The sequence below is a fragment of the Erpetoichthys calabaricus genome, chromosome 5 (genome assembly GCF_900747795.2).
Source record: "Erpetoichthys calabaricus chromosome 5, fErpCal1.3, whole genome shotgun sequence".
Taxonomy (NCBI): domain Eukaryota; kingdom Metazoa; phylum Chordata; class Cladistia; order Polypteriformes; family Polypteridae; genus Erpetoichthys; species Erpetoichthys calabaricus.
Window position 1 is genome coordinate 103,028,896 of NC_041398.2, and position 19,431 is coordinate 103,048,326.

The window sequence follows — 19,431 nt, forward strand, 5'->3', positions numbered from 1 at the left end:
AAGTAAAGAAAGAAAGGTTAGTACACTGCCACATGTCCCCCCGGGACGTTTTACGCCACAAACTGGGTCGCTCAGCTGCTCTCTAATCGCTCGTGCGTGACAACTGATTATAATATTAAAAACTGAATAGCGAAAAATCCTATATTTTAAAATTTGTCAGTGTTTTTACTAAAGTTAGCTTAGCTTATAATGTCGTGAAGATCTCCAGAAAATTTGGTCTTTGCTTTCTGAGTTGTTTCTGAGATATCATAATTTATCTGAAGTGTGCATCAAAACCACAAATCCTTACAATGCTATTGAATAGCAGTTAGTGATCAGTGAATGGTACAGGGGTTACTAGGGTTCATGAAAACTTGAGACTAAAGCCAGGACTAGCATTGAAAATAGAATTTTAATTAAAATAAAAATGAAAATCACAGTTAAAAATGAATAAAAAGACAATAATGCCAAATTAATTCAGACAACATAGAATTAATGGTAAAATCAGAATAGTTTGTCTTTTCAGTTCACACTTTTGACTTCTTAAGAGACACTGGCCTATGAAAAAGGGTCTTGAATTAAGTAAATCATTTTTGAGATCATGCACTCTTTCATTGTGTGTTTTCAGAAAATATAGTTTTAAGTCTTTCCTCATAAACCTGAAAACCTAACACAAAAACTAAACTTAAACTAGCGGGGCTGTTAGAGCACTAGAGTGAGGAAAGAGATTCACCTTTGATAGAATCAAGTATTACTGTTCCCTGCATTTATAATGTTCCTTGCATCGCCCATCGATAACGGAGCTTATAGCGCCACCGCTGTCAGCTCAGATTTGCTTTTGTGACGGATAAGCTGTCTTCCACAGATGGCGGCGATCACTCTTTGGTACGCTCTCTGGCATGGTCGTCCCTTTGGGGGGAGTCCCAAAAGAGTTTAAAAACCTTACAGCATGTAACAACTTAGTGTGCAACCATATAAAACCATATAAAATGGACTTAATACATTAAAATATAAATGAAACCTGACAAGTATTATACTTTTATTTTGTGAATGTTCCATCAGTATTCCATAAATTGAAAGCATTTAAAGTTTACACCATTTTAAATTAAAGTATACTGGTGTTGGTAAAATTTACTTCTTTAGCGCAAAAAAAGTTCCTCTTATTTAATTTATCCAAATAGCAGTTTCAACTGAATAGTAATCATGTGTGTATCTGTACATTCCAAGCACTCTGTGTCCAGTTCCTAAGATAAGTGCTATTTAAGAGTGCATTGAATTCTCTTTTTTAGTATCAGTATTAAGCATATTTGTTATCAGGTGGTGTATAATTGGGGTTCTATTGTACCTGTAAAAAGATGATTTGTTTGAATAACTTGCTTATCTTTTCACATTTTTATCCTCAGACAGGACCTTTTATTAATCATCTGATTATGATTATACCGCCAAATTTGGATAGATGTTTCTGTGTGAGTTGGTACATTCTCAGATATGCTTGTTAGACTGAAAATCTCAGTGTTCTTGTTCCTGATAAACTCATTATAGCACATCTGGCGCCCACTATAATACAAAGTCCAAAATCACATTACATTTTTATCCCATGCCAATCTCCTTCTGAATTATATACACCTACAATTCTGTACTTAATTGCATGATATTATTGTGCCTAATAAAGTGGTGATTCTGTATAATTATAATGTTGAACTTGTAATAAGCTTTGAGGTCTGTCCTCAAATGTATTTGTGTAATTAAATTTTAAGTAAGCTATGAAAAACAAATCGTAAAAAGTGGACAGAATAATAAGACTTCTTTGCAAGTTATGTTTTGGTATACTTCCTCCTATGCCATTTAGTCTCTCTCTATATAACCAGAATCAGACTCTTCAAACTTACCTGAAGAACAACATTCCCAGTATATTTTAATATTAGATTTGTAATAAATTACAACATGGCTGAAAAAAGTGGCTGTATTTCAAAGGAACAGTATCTTGCAATTATTTCATCATTCACCATTCATTTATGTTTCCAGTGTAATTCTCCTCAGTCCCTCAGTCATTCCTTATCTGATACAGTGCTATATTCAAAAACAATGCAGTATTGTGCTTCATGCAAGATAAAATTAATTTTACCACCTGCCGTTAGCAAAATTTCTCCATGCTTAGATTGGTAACAGAATGTTGCAAAGAGGTAGGATATTACTTGAACTACACTGTCTATGTAGAACTCTACCATCCCACTTGGTCAGTGATTGTTTATGTCCTGGTTGCTTGTGTTGTGTGTCTATGTTCACCACTGCAGTTTTTTCCCTTTTGTCTGCATGTGAAAGCCCAGTTTAAAGTCTCCTTTGCTGTAAATGGAAATAACTGCCAATTTCTCCTTTTAAGTATTGTCCAGCAGTGAAAACATGTTTTGATAGTTATCAGTACTGCTTTTCAGCTGAAGGAGATGATGTTTTTGTACTGCTTTTTTTTTTTTTTTGGCAACTTTGATATAAGAAATAATCCCCAAGCCAGCTTTCTTCAAGGCAGTTTGTGAGCAGAGAGGTTTCAGAACACCCAGTTTTAACACTAAAATAAATACAAGTGTCATCTGCATAAAGATAATAGCAAGTCCAAAGTGGTAAATGCTGTGGGGAGCAATGTAGATACAGAAAAGCAGTGTGCCAGGGTCTGATCTTTAAAAATTTCTTGTGTAGCTAACACTAACCTAGATCTGGTGGTGCTAAGTGAGTATCTCTTGCCTGTCACTAAGGTAAGAGTTAACCAGTGGAATAAATTACTAGAGATGACCAGAATGCTGAAGAATACATTTATTGTCATCAAATATATGGAATGTTGTACTGAATTAGAAAAGGAATATGATGCTATTACCCCAGTGTTTGCTGCCGTAAGCATTGGTTACTCTTGGGAGAGCATTTTCACAGTTGTGTGGCCTACTAAAGCACAAGCAAGCATCAAAGAGTTAATTTATTAGTGTAACAACAAGGGGGCTGCGCCCCCTGCTCGCTTCGCTCACCTACCCCTGGCGTTTTGAACCCGTGCCCGCTGGGCAGCCATGTGTGAGGATGACGCACGTTTAATACGGAGCGTTCGCCCGTGTCACTCTGGGGTCCCCCACTGTTAATACGGAGCTCCGTCCGTACTATTATGCAGTGCATTGTGGACTACTGTGGACCCCGTAGTGTTTCCCGTTTCAGTTTGTATCTCGGTCAGTCGAGCTTTTGTTTTTGAAGCTTTTGAATTCCGGCCTTCATTATCTGTAACCTGCTGTCCATGTGTTTGGCCCCCTCGTTTAACCTGTTTATGATGTTTTACTTTGCTTTCTACTCTGTCTTTAATTTCTGATCTCGCTTTATTCTGCTTTTGTTTCAGTGACACCTGGTCCGTGGTGAATATATTTTCCCTTTTTCGAGTAATAATTTTTATTTGTTTGCGACACTGTGATGTTTATCGTACTGTTAATAATGCATCACTGTAATGTAATTCACCTATACTGTATAGTTTGGACGTGTGAGGATGACATATGTTTAATACGGAGCGTTCGCCGGTGTCACTTTGGGTCTCCCCACTGTTACTACGAAGCTCTTTCCGAACTATTATGCGGTGCATTGTGGAGCACTGCGGACTCTGTAGTGTTTCCCGTTTCACTTCGTATCTCGTTTAGTCGAGCTGTCTTTTTGGAGCAGTGCCTGCCTGGTCTGCGGCATTTCAGACGCACGTTGTAGGCGCCTGCGTTCATTAATTATATCCAGGCAGGCGCGTGTTTGTATGTCGGTCACTCGAGCTGTGTTGTGTTGAATCCGTGCCTGCTTTGCCTACGCAGTTTGAGACGCGCGTTGTAGGCGTCCACGTTCATTAGATCTGTCCACGCGGGCTCGGTGTCGAAGCTGTGTTAGTTATTGAGCTGTTTGATTTTGGAGCCGAGACAGTTTTGCTTCCGCGGTTTCAGACGTGTGTCCGTACCATCTCGGGTTTGATGTATGAACCTTTGTGGACTCCGTAGTGTGTCCCGTTTCACTCTGGGGCGGGGCGTTGACTCCTCTTGTTTTACTATGTCTCCTCCTGTGCCTTCACCACGCATTAGTGCCACTCACAATATGGCGGCGACGCCTGCGCCTTCCGTATTATGTCGGTTTTTACCATGCTGTGTAGGCGCCTTTGCCTTTTGTAGTTTACTGCGCCTTCCGACGCACGATGTAGGCGCCTGCAACTTCCGGGTCCGCCTCCGCTGTGTGGTGTGGACGTTTAATTGTCGTTGTTTCTGCCTTTATATTCTGTATCTCGGTGTGCATGTGTTTCGTGCCTAGGTTTTTTTGAAGCTGTTGCATTCCAGTTTTCATCATTTGTAACCCGCTCTCCATGTGTTCGTCCCCGTTCTTTAATCACATTATAAAGTTTTACTTTGTTTCCTACTCTGTGTTTTATTTCTGACCGCGCTTTATCCTGCTTGCGGCATGTCAGACGGTTCGTAGTCTCTCTCGTTTTACTCTGGGGAGGGGGGCTTTGTTCTGTAACCTGCTCTCCATGTGTTTGTCCCTGTTCTTTAACCTCTTTATGACGTTTTACTTTGTTTCCTACTCTGACGGTTCGTAGTCTCTCCTGTTTTGCTCTGGGGGGGTGGGTGGTTGCTTTGTGTGGCGCATGTGCGTAGTGTCTCCCGTTTCACTCTGGGGTTTGGGGCTTTGTGTGGCACTTGCGCACTATGTCTTTTGCGTCCACGGGCAGGTCCCTGCGTCCATATCTGGTTTACCATTCTCGTTTAGTAATATGGATAAATAGGATTATGACATGTGTGGCATGCAGCTGGGCGTCATACCCAGCCGGGACGCCTGGAAGGACCAGGAGAGGGACTATACCTCCCCCGGACCACGAGAGGGCAGCTGCCCTGGTTAGTATGGGGGCCACGGGAACCGAGCTAGGAAGCTCAACCCTATTGGGGCCCGTGGCAACCACCAGGGGGCGCCTGGAGGATCCTAGAGCCCTGGAAACCAGCACTTCCGCCAGAAGGAATTCCAGGGTCACCCGGAGTGCTTCCGGGTGCTCGTGTGGCACTTCCACCACACCAGGAAGTGCCGCTGGGAATGTTCATCAGGGGCACCTGGATCACATCCGGGTGGGGATAAAAGGGGACCACCTTACTACGATTGGAGAGCCGGGGTCAGGTGGAAGAAGGCAACACTCGGGAGTGAGGAGGAAAGGCGGCCCAAGGAGGACCATTGAGAGACCCAAGAATTAAAGGGTGCTTGGTGCTGGAGCACTGTGTGTGTGCGGAACTTTTGTTTTGGACATTGTGGAATAAATGTGCGTGTTTTTTAAGAATTGCCGGTGTCCGTCTGTGTCCAGGCTGTCTTCTCACACATGAAAGCAAGTTTTGATAAGTGTAGTGGGAATGGGATCCGGTATGCAAGTGATATTGTACATTGTAGTGATCAACTCATTGATGGCACTTAAGATCTTTTAAAGAAATTTGTTCAAGAAAGTGAAAGGAGTACTAGCAAAATCAGTTTGATAGAGTTAACGGTTCTGGTTTTTATCATGGAGGAAATAAAGGAATTTAAATTCTATAGTGGATTTGAAAAGAGAGTGGGGTGCATGATGAAAGTGCTTGTTAACCACAGAGAAGAGAACATGCAGATTACCATGAAGACTGTCATTCACAGGGTAGAGGTTTATTATGTACCAGACATTTAGTGAAATATTCTCACTTTGAAGTTAACTGTTTATCAGAGTCTGAGCAAAGGGTATAACTGCACTGCTTAGCAATACTTTTTAATATAGGTGGTTAGGGATAGGGACAGAAATCATAAAATGTACCACATTATGGTTTGAAAGACTTAAATCAGAGCTGTGGCTTTTGCTAATAAAGCAGATTGACATCCCAAATCTAGCATATGACAGAAACAGTGGCAAATAAAACTTAAGTGCAATATCAAGTCTAACCAGTCAACACTGAATGGAATCCATCAGAAAGCTTATGGATATGAACATTTGCTTAATATTTTGATCAGTTTACTAAGACACACAATATATAACCCTCCCAAAATGAAAGGTGAAACCTTCAGTACTGCAATTACTTTGAATGTCTGTTTCTCTTTTCCATTCACTAACTGACTATCCTAGTAAACCTGTTCATACAATCAGCTAAAGTGCAGACCCTTGAATTTTTTTTTTTTTTTGGCTGTAGGCAGGTAAAGCCGCACAGGTGCTTGTTTCCCCACCTCAGCAGTAGTGGGTTGTGTCAGTCAGTGTACTAAGCAATAGTACATCTTTCTCAAAGTTCAGAGATTGCAAGGACCCACTCCATCTGGCTAGGGCTATACTCGGTAGCCATAAATGGGAGAAAAGGTATGATATTACCTGATCAAATGACTAATGAAACTAACATTTATATTGTTTCTTGGGTTGAGATGAACTTTGCTAGCTCTTCTCAGAGAAAGTTTTGTGTAAATAATTTTTCTGTAGGGCTTAGCAATGAGAACCCAGATACATACTTAATATTGTGCATTATATGCAGTTTTTTTCACACTCGGTGTTGGTGGAAGTTGTCAAGTGTATGAAACATTTGGATATAAAAGTAGTGAAACATATCAGATGCAGCACATAGGTGAACTTTTGCTCTAAACCACATCTCCAAGGGTATACACATTTGCTCTGAACCAAATCTCCAGGTTCCCTCAACTTTGCCATTAATCAAGGGATATGAAAATTAGGCATTATAGCAGTGACAAAGAGGAAAAGGAGTCGAGCCTAGTTGTTTGCCAAAACCAAGTGCAAAAACAACTGAATATTTACATACCGAAATGTAATAGAATGAGCAGTTTTATCCTAGGTAAGAATTATGGACTAAACCTGAGTTTGTGGAGTATAACAAAGACATAATGTCATTCACCTCTATCAGGTACACCTGGGAGCTCCAGTAACATGCAGTTATGATATTGGTAGCAAAAGTTAAAAGAATGCTGTTGGCAGAACATACTTGGGCATGTGATTTTTTTTTTTTTTTGATTTTTTTTTTAAACGTATTCAAAATCCTGATTAGGTGACAAATAGGTGATCAAATTTACAAAAATCCTCCCCCCTTATTTTATATTCAGTAGCCGTCAACTAAAGGGCTTTTTATTTTCTCATTATCGTGACTGTTGACTTTTCTAACTTAACAGTTGGAAAACCAACAAATCATTAGACTATGTGACTTTGTTATAGTAACAATGAGATGGGGTTTAATTAACAACCAAGTGGTTTACAAGATACCCCACCCAGAAACACGAGAGTTGAGACTCAGATTCAGGATCTTCAGGGTATAAAACCGGTGTTTTAACCTTTACTTAAGTTAGGTAAAGCATTTTCAGGACATCTGTGTTCATTCTTGTTTTTCCCCATTGAATCGGCCTATTCCATCACATGATTCTGGATAACCATATTCAGCCATGGCAGCATCACCCTTGATGTCATCCGTCCATCACAGTGCACAGATACACGCTGAACTCCTTGGAAATCAGTGTTGTTCTAAATTTGACCCATACTGCCAATACTTGAAATAAATGTAACAGTCTAATGCATTGAATGGCTTGGTAATAGAGCATTCAGTATTTGATTGTTTATGCAGATAAATGCATTCTGCATATTAATGTGATGCAGATTCAGGTGCAACTGAATTAACTCCTGATGCTAGACTCTCCGACTTCAGGGCTGAATATTTCCAAGTTGGGATAACTGTATTGTCAAACTGACTGGTTTTGAAGAGATTATATACAGCACACAAGCTATTTTTAGGAGGTTATGATGAGGTGAAACTGAACTATGTCTGCTACTTTTTGAAGAATCATTAAACTATGTATTACTTAGTCTAATGAACTAAACATGTACATGCAAAGCTGTCCAAATTAAATTGTTAAAGTTGGTTAACAAGTGGAGGCAGGTATGGTTTTGTGTAGAAAATTGATTGAACCAAAAAAAAAAAAAAAAAAAAATTGCCACTCTTAAAAAGGTTTCATTTGTTGTTCATGGGAAGCAGATGATTTTAATTTTCTGTGAATAGTACCTTGAGTATCCTTCTCCTCAGGATAAATAAGCACCACCTTTTTATATTGTTTTTGGCTTACAGCTTGAGGTTTTCCCAGTTAAGGCTAGACAAATGAAGTCAGTGATATGCTATGAAATATAAAGTACTGTTAGCTCTGTTAAACACTGGCCACAATAATTTAAAAAAATATTGGCCATGAAGCTTATATTTTAAGTTTTATGTTTCCGTGTTTATTGTGGTATTTTTGCAAGTGAATGTTTCAAAAATCATAACAATGATATTTGAAATTGAGTCAGACCAAGCACCAACATGTGTGTTCATAAAATTCACATTAATATTTGACAATATTAAAAAAAGCTTTTTTGAATTTGGGGGCAGTCTGAGGTTGGACGGTTAAGTTTTTTCAGAATAGAAAATAAGCAATATGGTTTCTTAAACCAATGTTCACACTTCTGCATTTACCTCCCATTTTTTCTACAGGTGATATGCAGTAAACCAGTAAAATTTATTATATTTTAAGGCTCTCATTCACATCACCGTGGATGAGCAAAGTGGATTTTTAAGAAATGTGACATGCTATGTATTTTTCCCCATACATGCTTATCAAAATGTATAATCATGCACATCATAGTTCTCTTTCTGCGGGAAAACACCCTCTGCTGGAATACTTCACTTGAATTTTGTAGCAGTCAAAGTGCCCCTTTACTGTTTCTTGATTCTTAGAGATGATGCTGAAGAAATTCATGCTCCAGGTGCCATGGATATGTCATGCTTTGTCATCATGATTAGCAAAGCAGGCATCTGGTACTATCAATTTTAAAAGCCCACTTGTGAACAAATGAATGCGAAGTCTCCACATAACTTACCCAGACTGACACATATAAAGTCATCAATGAAACTATAATAGGATGTGAGAGAAAGGGACTCTTGGAAAAAAAAATAGATTTGCTTCCGTTAATATGTTGTTACGGTACAGAAATTGTAGAAGAATGCAAATTAGCAGACAGAGTGTGACAAAATGAGTATGACACAGACTAGCAAGTAGGATCCTGACATCCTGACAGGCAGCCTTTATTTAACAGCCTTGAACCAGTGAAGAATTTTTGTATTATGACAAAGTAATCCACAAAATGTTTACAGATATCCATATATGGTTTATTTGACTGTTTGTTTTATGTTCTATATTTAGAATTATTGCCAAATAAGACTTTTTCTTCTATGCAGTGCAAGGACTGGCATCACTTGTTTTATTTGACAGCTAACCATCTTCTATGACATGTTTTTCATTATTTTCACAGTTATCTTCAGTTAGTTTTTGTGTGCAAGGAGAAAATGATAAACAGCAGAATGAATGCTGGTGGCAGAAAAGATTGTGCTCACCAGTTTTTCCAGGATCACAGTGCGCAGGTGCTATTTTCTTACTTAAACTTCATTTAATATTACAATACTTAAATGGACATTTATTCAGTTTTATATCTCTCTTCAGTGTAATCCATTTCTCTGAATGTAAAAAAGCTTAAAAAGTTTAAAAAAAAAAAAAAAAAAACCTATGAAATAAAAAAAATAATTACAGAATATAAAATGTATAATTTAAAAAAATTGGAATGTAACAAAACTGATAAAAAAAATCAAGCAAAATATTTGTAATATTATCATAAATGGCAAAAATCCAAGGTGTTGTTAAACTTTGTTAATCCTTTTATTCAAAGTATGGAAGGCTTGGAGCCCATCCTGACAAAATAAAAAAATACTTACATACATACAGCTATTTATGTTTTATTAATTGTTTTATTTGGAGAAATTAATATGCAGTCCTAACTTGGAGTTAATGAATATTAATTGACCTGCATAGCTACAATTTGTAAATCTGATGATACTGATTTTCCACGCCACTTTCCATTTAAAGTTGACATCTGCTCCTGAGGGCGCCTCTTTTTTATAAACTTCATTTTACTAACTAATCCATTTTTTATTATAGAAGATATCTTTTGTGGTCTGTAAAAGTTTCAAGATTAAAACTGCACATTAGTTTTTTTTTTTTTCTTCTTTGCAGTAAACTAACCTTTTTCGTTCTTACATAAAACATAATTTCAGAGTGTTGCTCCAAAACAAAAGAAATGCATGGAGTGAAGAGTTTTTCAGAAAAGGAGAATCCTGTGGTAATGAGTATGGTGAGTTGATTTGTCTTTTTAAGATCCGATAGTCTAGTGGCTTTATAAAGCATTAGGGCTGGAACTTGCCAGAACCCTCAGATATATTATCTCAGTACTAGAGACAGATTATGATAACATTTTAATTCTTACGTGTTTTAAAATTTTAACCATTGTGATAATTTCTGTGGTACATTGCTGTATGTTATTCCCTTTTTACTTAACAGAAGTTAACATTGAAATCATAACATAAAAAGCAAAAATGTGTCAGTCTATTACATGTAACAAGAAAACCCCTTGATTCCTCTAGCTCTTCATCTAAATATTTTTTATTTGCAAACCTGAATTTTAAATAGCACAACAATATACACAGTAAGACTGGGACTTTTGTTTCATATATACCATGATTGTGAAGGAATAACTTGTTCTTAAAATGCCAAACTTACCTTTGTTTTTATGCTTTTTTTCATAATTGTATGGAGCCCCTGAGGGGACATGGTGTAATTTTTTTTCTGGGAAACTGTCTTGTGCCCACCACTTATTATAGCTTGTGCTCCAGATACTTCAAGGTTGCACCGGCTATTATTGCATATGTGCTGCATACTGTATATTCAGATGAGCACCAAATACCATCATATGTTGTTGTACATTTTGTGTGAACAGGACATATTGCTTAACAGCTGGATGTTACATACACAGTTACACTCCACAGAAATGGATATTGGCAAGTTTATAAAAGCAGGCTATACATTCAAGCCCAATTTGTTGGATTCGCGAAACAGTAGCACTAAGCACTGCACTACAGTGTAGTAAAAGGAAATGACACTAGCTAGCTAACTTACTAATAGCTAGCACACAAAAAGCTCACAGCCTGCATCTTATTCGCACAAATTACAAAAAGAAATCACATTTCACATTTTGATTGTATGTGAATTTTTCCCATGTTCAATGCAGGTACCCTAATTCTGTGGTAAACTTGACACACTTGCTTATCTACACCATTGTACTGTGGTATTTAACACAGCAGTTAATATGAAGTTTAGTGTAAGTAAATATACTAGGATTTTAAATGATGTACAGATTTCATTAATAAAATGTTTGAATATGAAATATGTCTCACCTTATACAAACAAACAGAAATCTTCCAGCTATCAAGGATAATGTCTTGATTGACTAATTACCTACTTTAAGTAATGCTGTCCCAGTCTGCAGGATGTTTCAGGTAAATACGAATGTCAGAATGCCAACCTTCAGCTTAGACTATTCGCATGTACTGTATTTGCAGATAAAGGGCAGTTCACACCTTCACATATTTCCCATTTTAAACATGACATTACACACGTCTTGGACTAATTTCATAGAACCACTAAAGGACCTAAATAAAGCAATCCAAAAGGATATCTGAAGCTTAGTTTTAATCTAACAGAATAAAACGTAAACTTTTCAAGGTATAATATTGAGATGTCTAACGCCAAACCAGAAGGCCATGTGAGCTTGATTTATTTTTAATATCTGCTCTGCTTACTTCATAATTGTTAAGGCCTGGTTATACTTTACTTGACGCGACGCATGGTCCAGGGGGCGCTCCTGCTACGCAAGTCTTTTACTGTTTATACTTGCGCGTGTACTTTACGTAAATCTGGAGGAATCCAGCAGGTGGCAGTGCGAGATATCACGGTGAGAACAGGTTCAGCTTCGCTGTGTTGTGAATTGCCTGGAACACCCATTAAATTCCGATGACACCTTACTGCAGTATGTCTGAAAACGATGTTTAATGATTAAATCCATCAATCCAGGGATGTGTCCATTCCAGCAAGCATTGGGCACGAGGCAGAAACAATCCGTATACGGGGCATCAGCTTATCGCAAGGTGAAGCATACAAGCACTCACATAAACTAGCGTCATTTTAGTGTCACCAAATCTGTATATATTTGGAATGAAACCAGAGCTGACTGTGGAAAGCCTGGAGGAAAACATGCAAACTCCAGGCAGGGAATACCAGCGACGTGACTCCCTACAAGACAGCAGTACTACCGCTCCGCCACCGTGTCACCCCCATGTGTGTAATTATTAACAGTATTCATTATTTAAACGAAATTAATGATTTATCTGTAAAATGTAACATACATACTTTAATGCATTTCATCATGAAAGTGATATCAAGTTTAAATCTAAGGATTCTAAATGTGCGGAGAGCTGGAATATCATACATGTAATGTGTTCTGTGTGGCGATTGCTGCGGTTAGGGCATCAAACCATTCATCAAACATCGAAGCACACACATCGATCCCGCAGGATCCTCAAAGCGGCTTTCTATCACCTGTAAATAGTAAACAGAGACTCTAACATCACATTCCAACTTTTATCACACTGCGCCCCCTGACTTTTTGCTGGTACTGCAACTCGTGCACGTGTCGTGTTAATTTCTGAGTGCCTGCTCAGAGGACGCGTCAAATGCCTCTACCCCTGAAAATCTTCCACTTGCGCACAGTATAATATGGCTTCGTTTTCTTAATTTTCTGGCCAGTAACCATTTTTATTGACTGTATTAATATTAATAATTTAGGTAGCTTTTTCTTTTTCTACAGAATCTATTAGTTTAAGAAAGCTGTGGAAGTTGTATGTTTTAAGGGAATAATGCATCATAACATTGGTTCCCAAACTTGGTCCTGTGGACCCACTGTGGCTGCAGGTTTTTATTCCAGCCAAATTCACAATGATAATAATTGATCTCATTTATTTAGATGGTCGTTTTCCCTTCCCTTATTCTGCCTTTAGAAAAACACAACAGTATGATTTTAATAATTATAAAACATTTAGAAATATTTCTACTTTTACTTTAAACGCTTACCTCGCCTTTGTTGTTGTCCTATTGTTTTGTTATTTTTTTTCTGCTGTTTGCACCCTTCATTGTATCCTAATAATGAAAATTAAAACAAACAGAACTGACAGCCAGGTAAACAACACTGAATTATGAAAGGCTGTAATAATTTTAACGTCAGACCCACTAATTAGTAGATAATAAATTAAACAACCTGAAAAAGCAGAATGAAAATCAGGCTGAAAATTGTTAAAAAGTTTAAAAAATAACAATAAATAAAACTATCCCCGAATAAGTGCTTAGTCTATCCATCCATTATCCAACCCGCTATATCCTAATTTACAGGGTCATGGGGGGTCTGCTGGAGCCAATCCCAGCCAAAACAGGGCGCAGGGCGTGCACACACAAACAAACACACACACACACCAAGCATACACTAGGGACAATTTAGAATCACCAGTGCACCTAACCTGCATGTCTTTGCTCTGTGAGAGGAAACCAGAGCACCTGGAAGAAACCCATGCAGACACAGGGAGAACATGCAAACTCCACGGAGGGGGGGGACCTGGGAAGCAAACCCGGGTCTCCTAACTGCAAGGCAGCAGCACTGCCACTGTGCCGCCCCGTGCTTAGTACATTTTAATAAAATTTACCAAACTTAATTTTGTTATTTTTCCATTGACTCCAAAACACAGAAACTGGGAAATAACAGCTCACTTAATTGGGCTTGGAGTCCAATTAAAAACAGAAGTTGGTTGGAACAAAAAACCTGCAGCCACAGTGGGTCCCCAGGACTGAGTTTGGGAAGCAGTACATCATAAGATTACTTAACGTATGTTAGCAGTTGGATGCTATTATAGTGCACACCCCCATGAACAACCATAACCACATCATTTATAGCATTTATTCAATGTACTTTGTGCAGAGTACTTGTATGTGGTCAGCTACCGGTGTATATTGTAGCATATTTTCCATTACGTTTCACTGACTGTGTGGTTAAAAAAAAAAAAGTCTTAAAAGTGATGCATCTAAGGCCCCACTTATGCCTGGGAATATTGGGTAGCACTTTACCATGTTAAAAAACCATAGTGTTCACTTTCAGCACTGATTTAAATTCAGCTTTGTACTGTATTTTTAAGTGCTTAGTCTACAACAGTCAAGTAAGCAAATAAAACAAAAGAATTTCATAGGGCAGTGGCAGCGGACAGATAAAACAGGCAAGAGTGGCCAGCACTGACAGTTGTGTACCTTAAAAAAAAAAAAAAAATAGAGTGGCAGGTCTGGCACCACTGCAGTTGTCCAGCTACTGTTCCCCTTCATTTCTCTGCAACATCTCTGAAGTCCTGTTAAAACAATGAAGCTCTGTATGACAATATGGAGTGCTGCTGCCTTCACCTTTTTGTGTTGGGTCATTTTGGGTAGCCAGTTCCCATTCTGACTACAAGCTATTAGCTGCAGTGGACTGATTAAACAGAAGCAACTACCTAACCCCCAGATCATAGCAAAAAGAGTGCTGTGCATATGATGGCATGATGTGGACAATGGACAGGCATTTTAAAGCCAGGTGTAACTTTACAGTCTAGCAATTGATCTGAAGCACATGTTCATTTCTGGTGTATTCATCAAGAATGCCAAGGTTCGGTCCAGTTCCTCGCCTAAATATAATTACAGGAAGTGACATTCTTTTTTTAAAAAGTACATTTCAGCATGAGGTATTACAATATGTAAGTTGTTTTTTTTTTTTTTTTTTTTTATATAACTTTTGCAGACTGCGGCAACCTGTGACTCCAACTGTTCTGGGGAGAAGAATTCTGGAGCACGAGCTACTGGCTTTCGAAGACAGCTTTTTTCCAGTGAGAGCTCTAGTTCTGATGAAACTGCTTCAGAGAATGGGAGTGACTGGGTGGATCCTTGTGAAGAAGACCTTATTTCGAGAACTCAACTTTAACTTATGTGGAAGGAACAAATGCATTCATTTCAGCTTAGGGTGTTAATAAGATTGAAATATTTCCTATTGGGAATATTAAATTCAAAACTGTAACTAGAATTTAAGTTACATTTGAGACTCTTTTGATGATACTTTCACCAGTTAGGCGTTAGGGACAATCCTAAATTAAAAAAAAAAAAATAAGAAAGTTTGTTTTGTTTGTTTGATTTTTTTTTTTTTTTTTTTTTTTACATTTTTTTTTCCTTCTGTCCAGGTTTTCCAGATACTTTTACTTTTGAACTAGATTAGATGTGGTGTCAGAATGGTTGTGCATGTGCCTGTCTTACTAGTATCACTGCTTTTCTTACAGCATAACTGCAACTTCCATTAACTTAAATGTAACGGTACTGTTATGCCAGCCATCTTCCCTGCACCACAGCATCTACAACATCTTCTGCTCTTCAGATAATTCTTAGCTTATGGCACTGTTTTAGACTTTATTGTGCAAGAACTTGAAAACAAGTTAGTTATGTGCCTTTCTAAAAGCAGGAGAAAAGAAGCATGAATGCATAGTCCAGTCTTTTTACTTTTCAAGCAATGACTTCTTCACAAATCCTGTGATAAGAATGACTGAGTGGCATTTAGCATATTTTTTTCTTTACTGATTGATAAGATTCCCTTAAGTTTGGAGTAGAAATCAAATTATATATTGCTAACTGTAAAGGCCCAGAATATTTCTTTGTTACTGTGAAATCTGTAGTCCATAGCATTGACAGAAAATGACTAGTAAAGAGCTGGCAGATCTGTAACAGAAAATATGGAGCGTACAGGTACCTGTGGTATCTAGCAGTGGAATGTTAACTGCAACTCTGACAACATCCAAAGTTGCACTCGGTTGGTTATCTGTAATGGCTTACATTCTTTAGTACAAAATGGTGGTGGAGACTGTGTAAAGAATTCTGTGGCAATTACAGTTAGTTATTGTGACTGTGATTTTGTAGGTATCGTAATTTTGTTTGTCCTTAGGGGTGAGTGTAAGGAGAAGTTGTGTCCTCAAAATGAGTATTCTTCATTAACACGAGTGACTGCTGTAGGGGTTGTCGCGTTATGTGGCTTGCTTTTGTTTCAGTTTGCATTTTATGATGCAGTCCAATAATTATTCTAAAGGCAACTCGTGCCATTTTCAATGCTGAAAGTAAATTGGTTAAAAAAAAAAAAAAAAAGCAAGACTTGGAAAGGACCATTCGTCTCTGCAAAAACAATATTTAGTAATAGTTTCAGATTATTTTCAGAAACCACTTAATATTCTGCATCCTTTAAACTTGTGATATATTGTGCAGCAAAAACTAACATCCGAACCAGGAGCCACTTAAAAGAAACAGTTGACATATTAAATAAAACAACAAGTTAATTCCATTTAAACCAAAACCAAGAGGAACCGATTTTGATTATGTTCTTAATGTGCGGTCACATTTTTGCAAGTTAACTGTAGGCTACTTGGTAGGTGGTGAAAACGAAGTATAAAAGGCAAAATCATTTTATAGAAAGTCTATTGAAAAACGATCCTGGCCAATGAATAATGGAACAGTTTCACTGTACAGAGCTGGTATCAGACCTACTTAGTATATAACAGTCTTTTGTTAATTTATTTAAAAATTATGTTTAATTATACTTTTGTGAAGAATATTTATTTTTTTAATTTATTGACCTTTTCCTCATAAAAAGCACTTTTTGTTTAGTTTGGAGGAACTGGAGGTAGTTTAACTTCACTCTTAATATCTTTTATAGCTATGACCATCACAACTGCAGCGGCATTATTGCATTGCCTAGAAACACTCAGATTCCGTTTATGTACAAACTGGCGGTCCTGTTCAAGCGACAAGGATAGACAGACATATTCCGAAACTGTTCCACTCAGTTGATTTTGCATGAAGCTCCTTTCTCAGGTGAGAAAAATGCTGAAAAATTGTGGGGTGATGTTTAAAAGAAACAATGTACACAAGTTAGACACTCCAACACCTTTCTAGCAAATAAAGAAGACATGGAGTATATAAACGCTGGGTCTCTTGTGCGAGAGTTTTACATATTTTTGTTTTTTCTTTCCAACCCGCCCCCCCACCCCACCCCCCATTATAACGTTTGTGTGAATGGTAGTGCTTTAAAACATTTTGGAGAATTGTTGATGTTACTCACTTGCCTTGTGTCACAAAAAGATTTTTTTTTTTTTTTTTTTTTTTTTTTTGCAATTGGAAAACTGCTGTACGCATCAATAATGACTATTACAAAATTAAAAGTTTGGAAGATTCACTTATGATTACTGTGGTATGAAAAGTGTTGCATATCCATAGCACTGAAACCTGGGTTCTCCATTCCTTTGCTGTGACTTTTCTCTTTTTTGTCATCCTTTCCCCTGCCCATCCCGACCCCTGTTTTCCAGTTCAGGTGTTTGTATTTGTTCTCAATTTCATGTACACCGGAATAAATGATTTGTTTCATTGTGGAGTTACTTAAAAATAAAAATAAATAAATCTATCAGCTGTGCGTGCTATTTTTCTTCTTCCAGTAGTACAAGAACAAATGTGAATAAGTTGTACTGCAGTTCACTGGTCCTGCTGATAAACTGAACATGTCGTGTAGTCCATCAAAGGTTGCTAGATGTTAAAGACATCACAAAATGAAAAATAAACTACACATATATAGTGTGTGTAGATTTCTTGTCATATTTTAAGGTTACTTTTTTTTTTAGGAGTTTGAAACAAACTTTAGCCTTGCCAGTTAATATGTGGTAAAGTAGAAGAATAGTAAAAAAAATCAATCTACTCATGCTGTTCCTTTGTGGCTTAATTTCCTACTTTTGGTCAAGTGTGTGTCTTTTCGCTTTTTAAAAAATTGGGTATGGACTGTCTGCATTTAAATAAATTTTTGTTGTTTGGAAATGTTATTATGCAAGACAAGTACTGCAACGTTGGATCTTCATGCCCTCTGCAGACACTGCAGTAGCACAGTTGCAAGTAGCATGAACTGAGGAGTATGTTATGGTGTTTTGGACTTAGTTGTGCTCACTGACCTGGAGAGAAGAATGCAAACACTGGTCATATTCCATGGGTTACATACAGATTTGTGCTCGTAACATTTTCATACTCTGCTGAATACATACTAGGTCCACAGTTTCATATGAGGCATGATTACCATCTGCAGGCAGTGTGATGTTTTATAATACAGGTCAAATTCTGTGAGAATGAAGAGCTCAGGACTGCACATAGTCTTTGCTGACTGCAGAATATGAAACTCTATATCTTTTTTTTCAGCATCAATGGCAGCGGAAAGTTGGAGCTTTTTCTGTAAAGTAAATTTCTGCCATCAGTGCCAACAGAAACCCCTCTGGATCCCAAGGTTTTGTTCCCCTTGTTGTCCATAGTGCAGCAGTCAGTATTACAAGACTTCGACATTGGTGATTTGAGCAGGCATCCCTCTGTCTAGATCAGGGGTGGGCAATGTTGGTCCTGGAGAGCCGCAGTATGTGCAGGTTTTTGCTCCAACCCAGTTCCTTAACGAGAACTCAATTATTGCTGATGAAGCACATATTGCTTAAGTGACATTTTGATGCTTCATTTTAGTGGTCTCGCTTGTTAAGGTTCTCCAACCTTAATTGCTTATTTCAATCTTAAACTACTGCATTCAGTGTTTTAATTTCTCCTTATTAGCAATAACATGTAAAAGACAAAGCAGCCAGAAGTTCTCCAGCTAGATTTTTTCCCCAATTACATCTGTGTGTGTTCTTCATGCACTATTTGATTTAATAAAACACTTAATAGAAAAATGTGACAGACTGAAAATGATCTGTTTTAGGCTTCAAATCATTTGGATGATATCCTTGGAAAGGAAAAAAATCTATGATATAAGAGCCTTATATTGCACAGACTAACGAGCCATAAAATTAAATAAGGTCTGAGATTGGCAATGATTGGTTTCTAATTAAGCAGTTGGGTTGGAATGAAAACCTGTAGCCACTGCGGCTCACCAGGACCAACATTGCCTACCCCTGGGCTAGATAGCACAGGCTTCCAGAGTGATCATCACTTGAGTTGCATAACCGGCACTCCAGGTTGCACCTAATGTCGTGTAACACAGCTTTTTTCCATCCTGACTTGACAACATTGTGCAGGTGCTTCTTCTGTTACACATTTAAGATGAAAACCTCTAATTCAACATTGGTCCAAAGTTGCTCAATTGAATTAGGATCTGGAGTAAACTGAAGCCACCATCATGTTCATGAAACCAGCTTGACTTGCCAGTCTTGTTACATGGTATGTTTGCCTGTTCAAAATCCCCATTTGGGAAAGGCTCGACTGTAAACATTGAAGGACCCGGATAATCAGCAAGAATGTGAAAGTTCTTGGTAGTACGGGAGAGAGAGAGATGTGATGTGTGCCAAAACAACTTTTCCCACACTGTTATAATACCACTTCCAGTCTGTACTGTTGACACAAAGGCGAGACCGACCCACGGACACAAGCTGCTTCCACCACATTCTG

General features: G+C 37.9%; 1 protein-coding gene across 5 annotated transcripts in view; it reads left to right on the top strand.

The window, feature by feature from the left end:
* The window catches only part of kiaa0232 (KIAA0232 ortholog), a 150,336-nt gene extending 132,908 nt beyond the window's left edge, over positions 1 to 17,428 (top strand). For 4 of the 5 annotated variants that reach the window (XM_028801870.2, XM_028801868.2, XM_028801869.2 and 1 more), the window contains 3 exons: positions 9,296 to 9,404; positions 10,092 to 10,168; positions 14,738 to 17,428. In XM_028801870.2, the coding sequence (XP_028657703.1) occupies positions 9,296 to 9,404; positions 10,092 to 10,168; positions 14,738 to 14,917 (366 nt within the window). In that variant the 3' untranslated portion in view covers positions 14,918 to 17,428. The remainder of the gene's footprint in view (positions 1 to 9,295; positions 9,405 to 10,091; positions 10,169 to 14,737) is intronic. The other variant, XM_028801871.2, reaches the window with a different exon arrangement.
* The last annotated feature ends 2,003 nt before the right edge of the window (positions 17,429 to 19,431 follow it).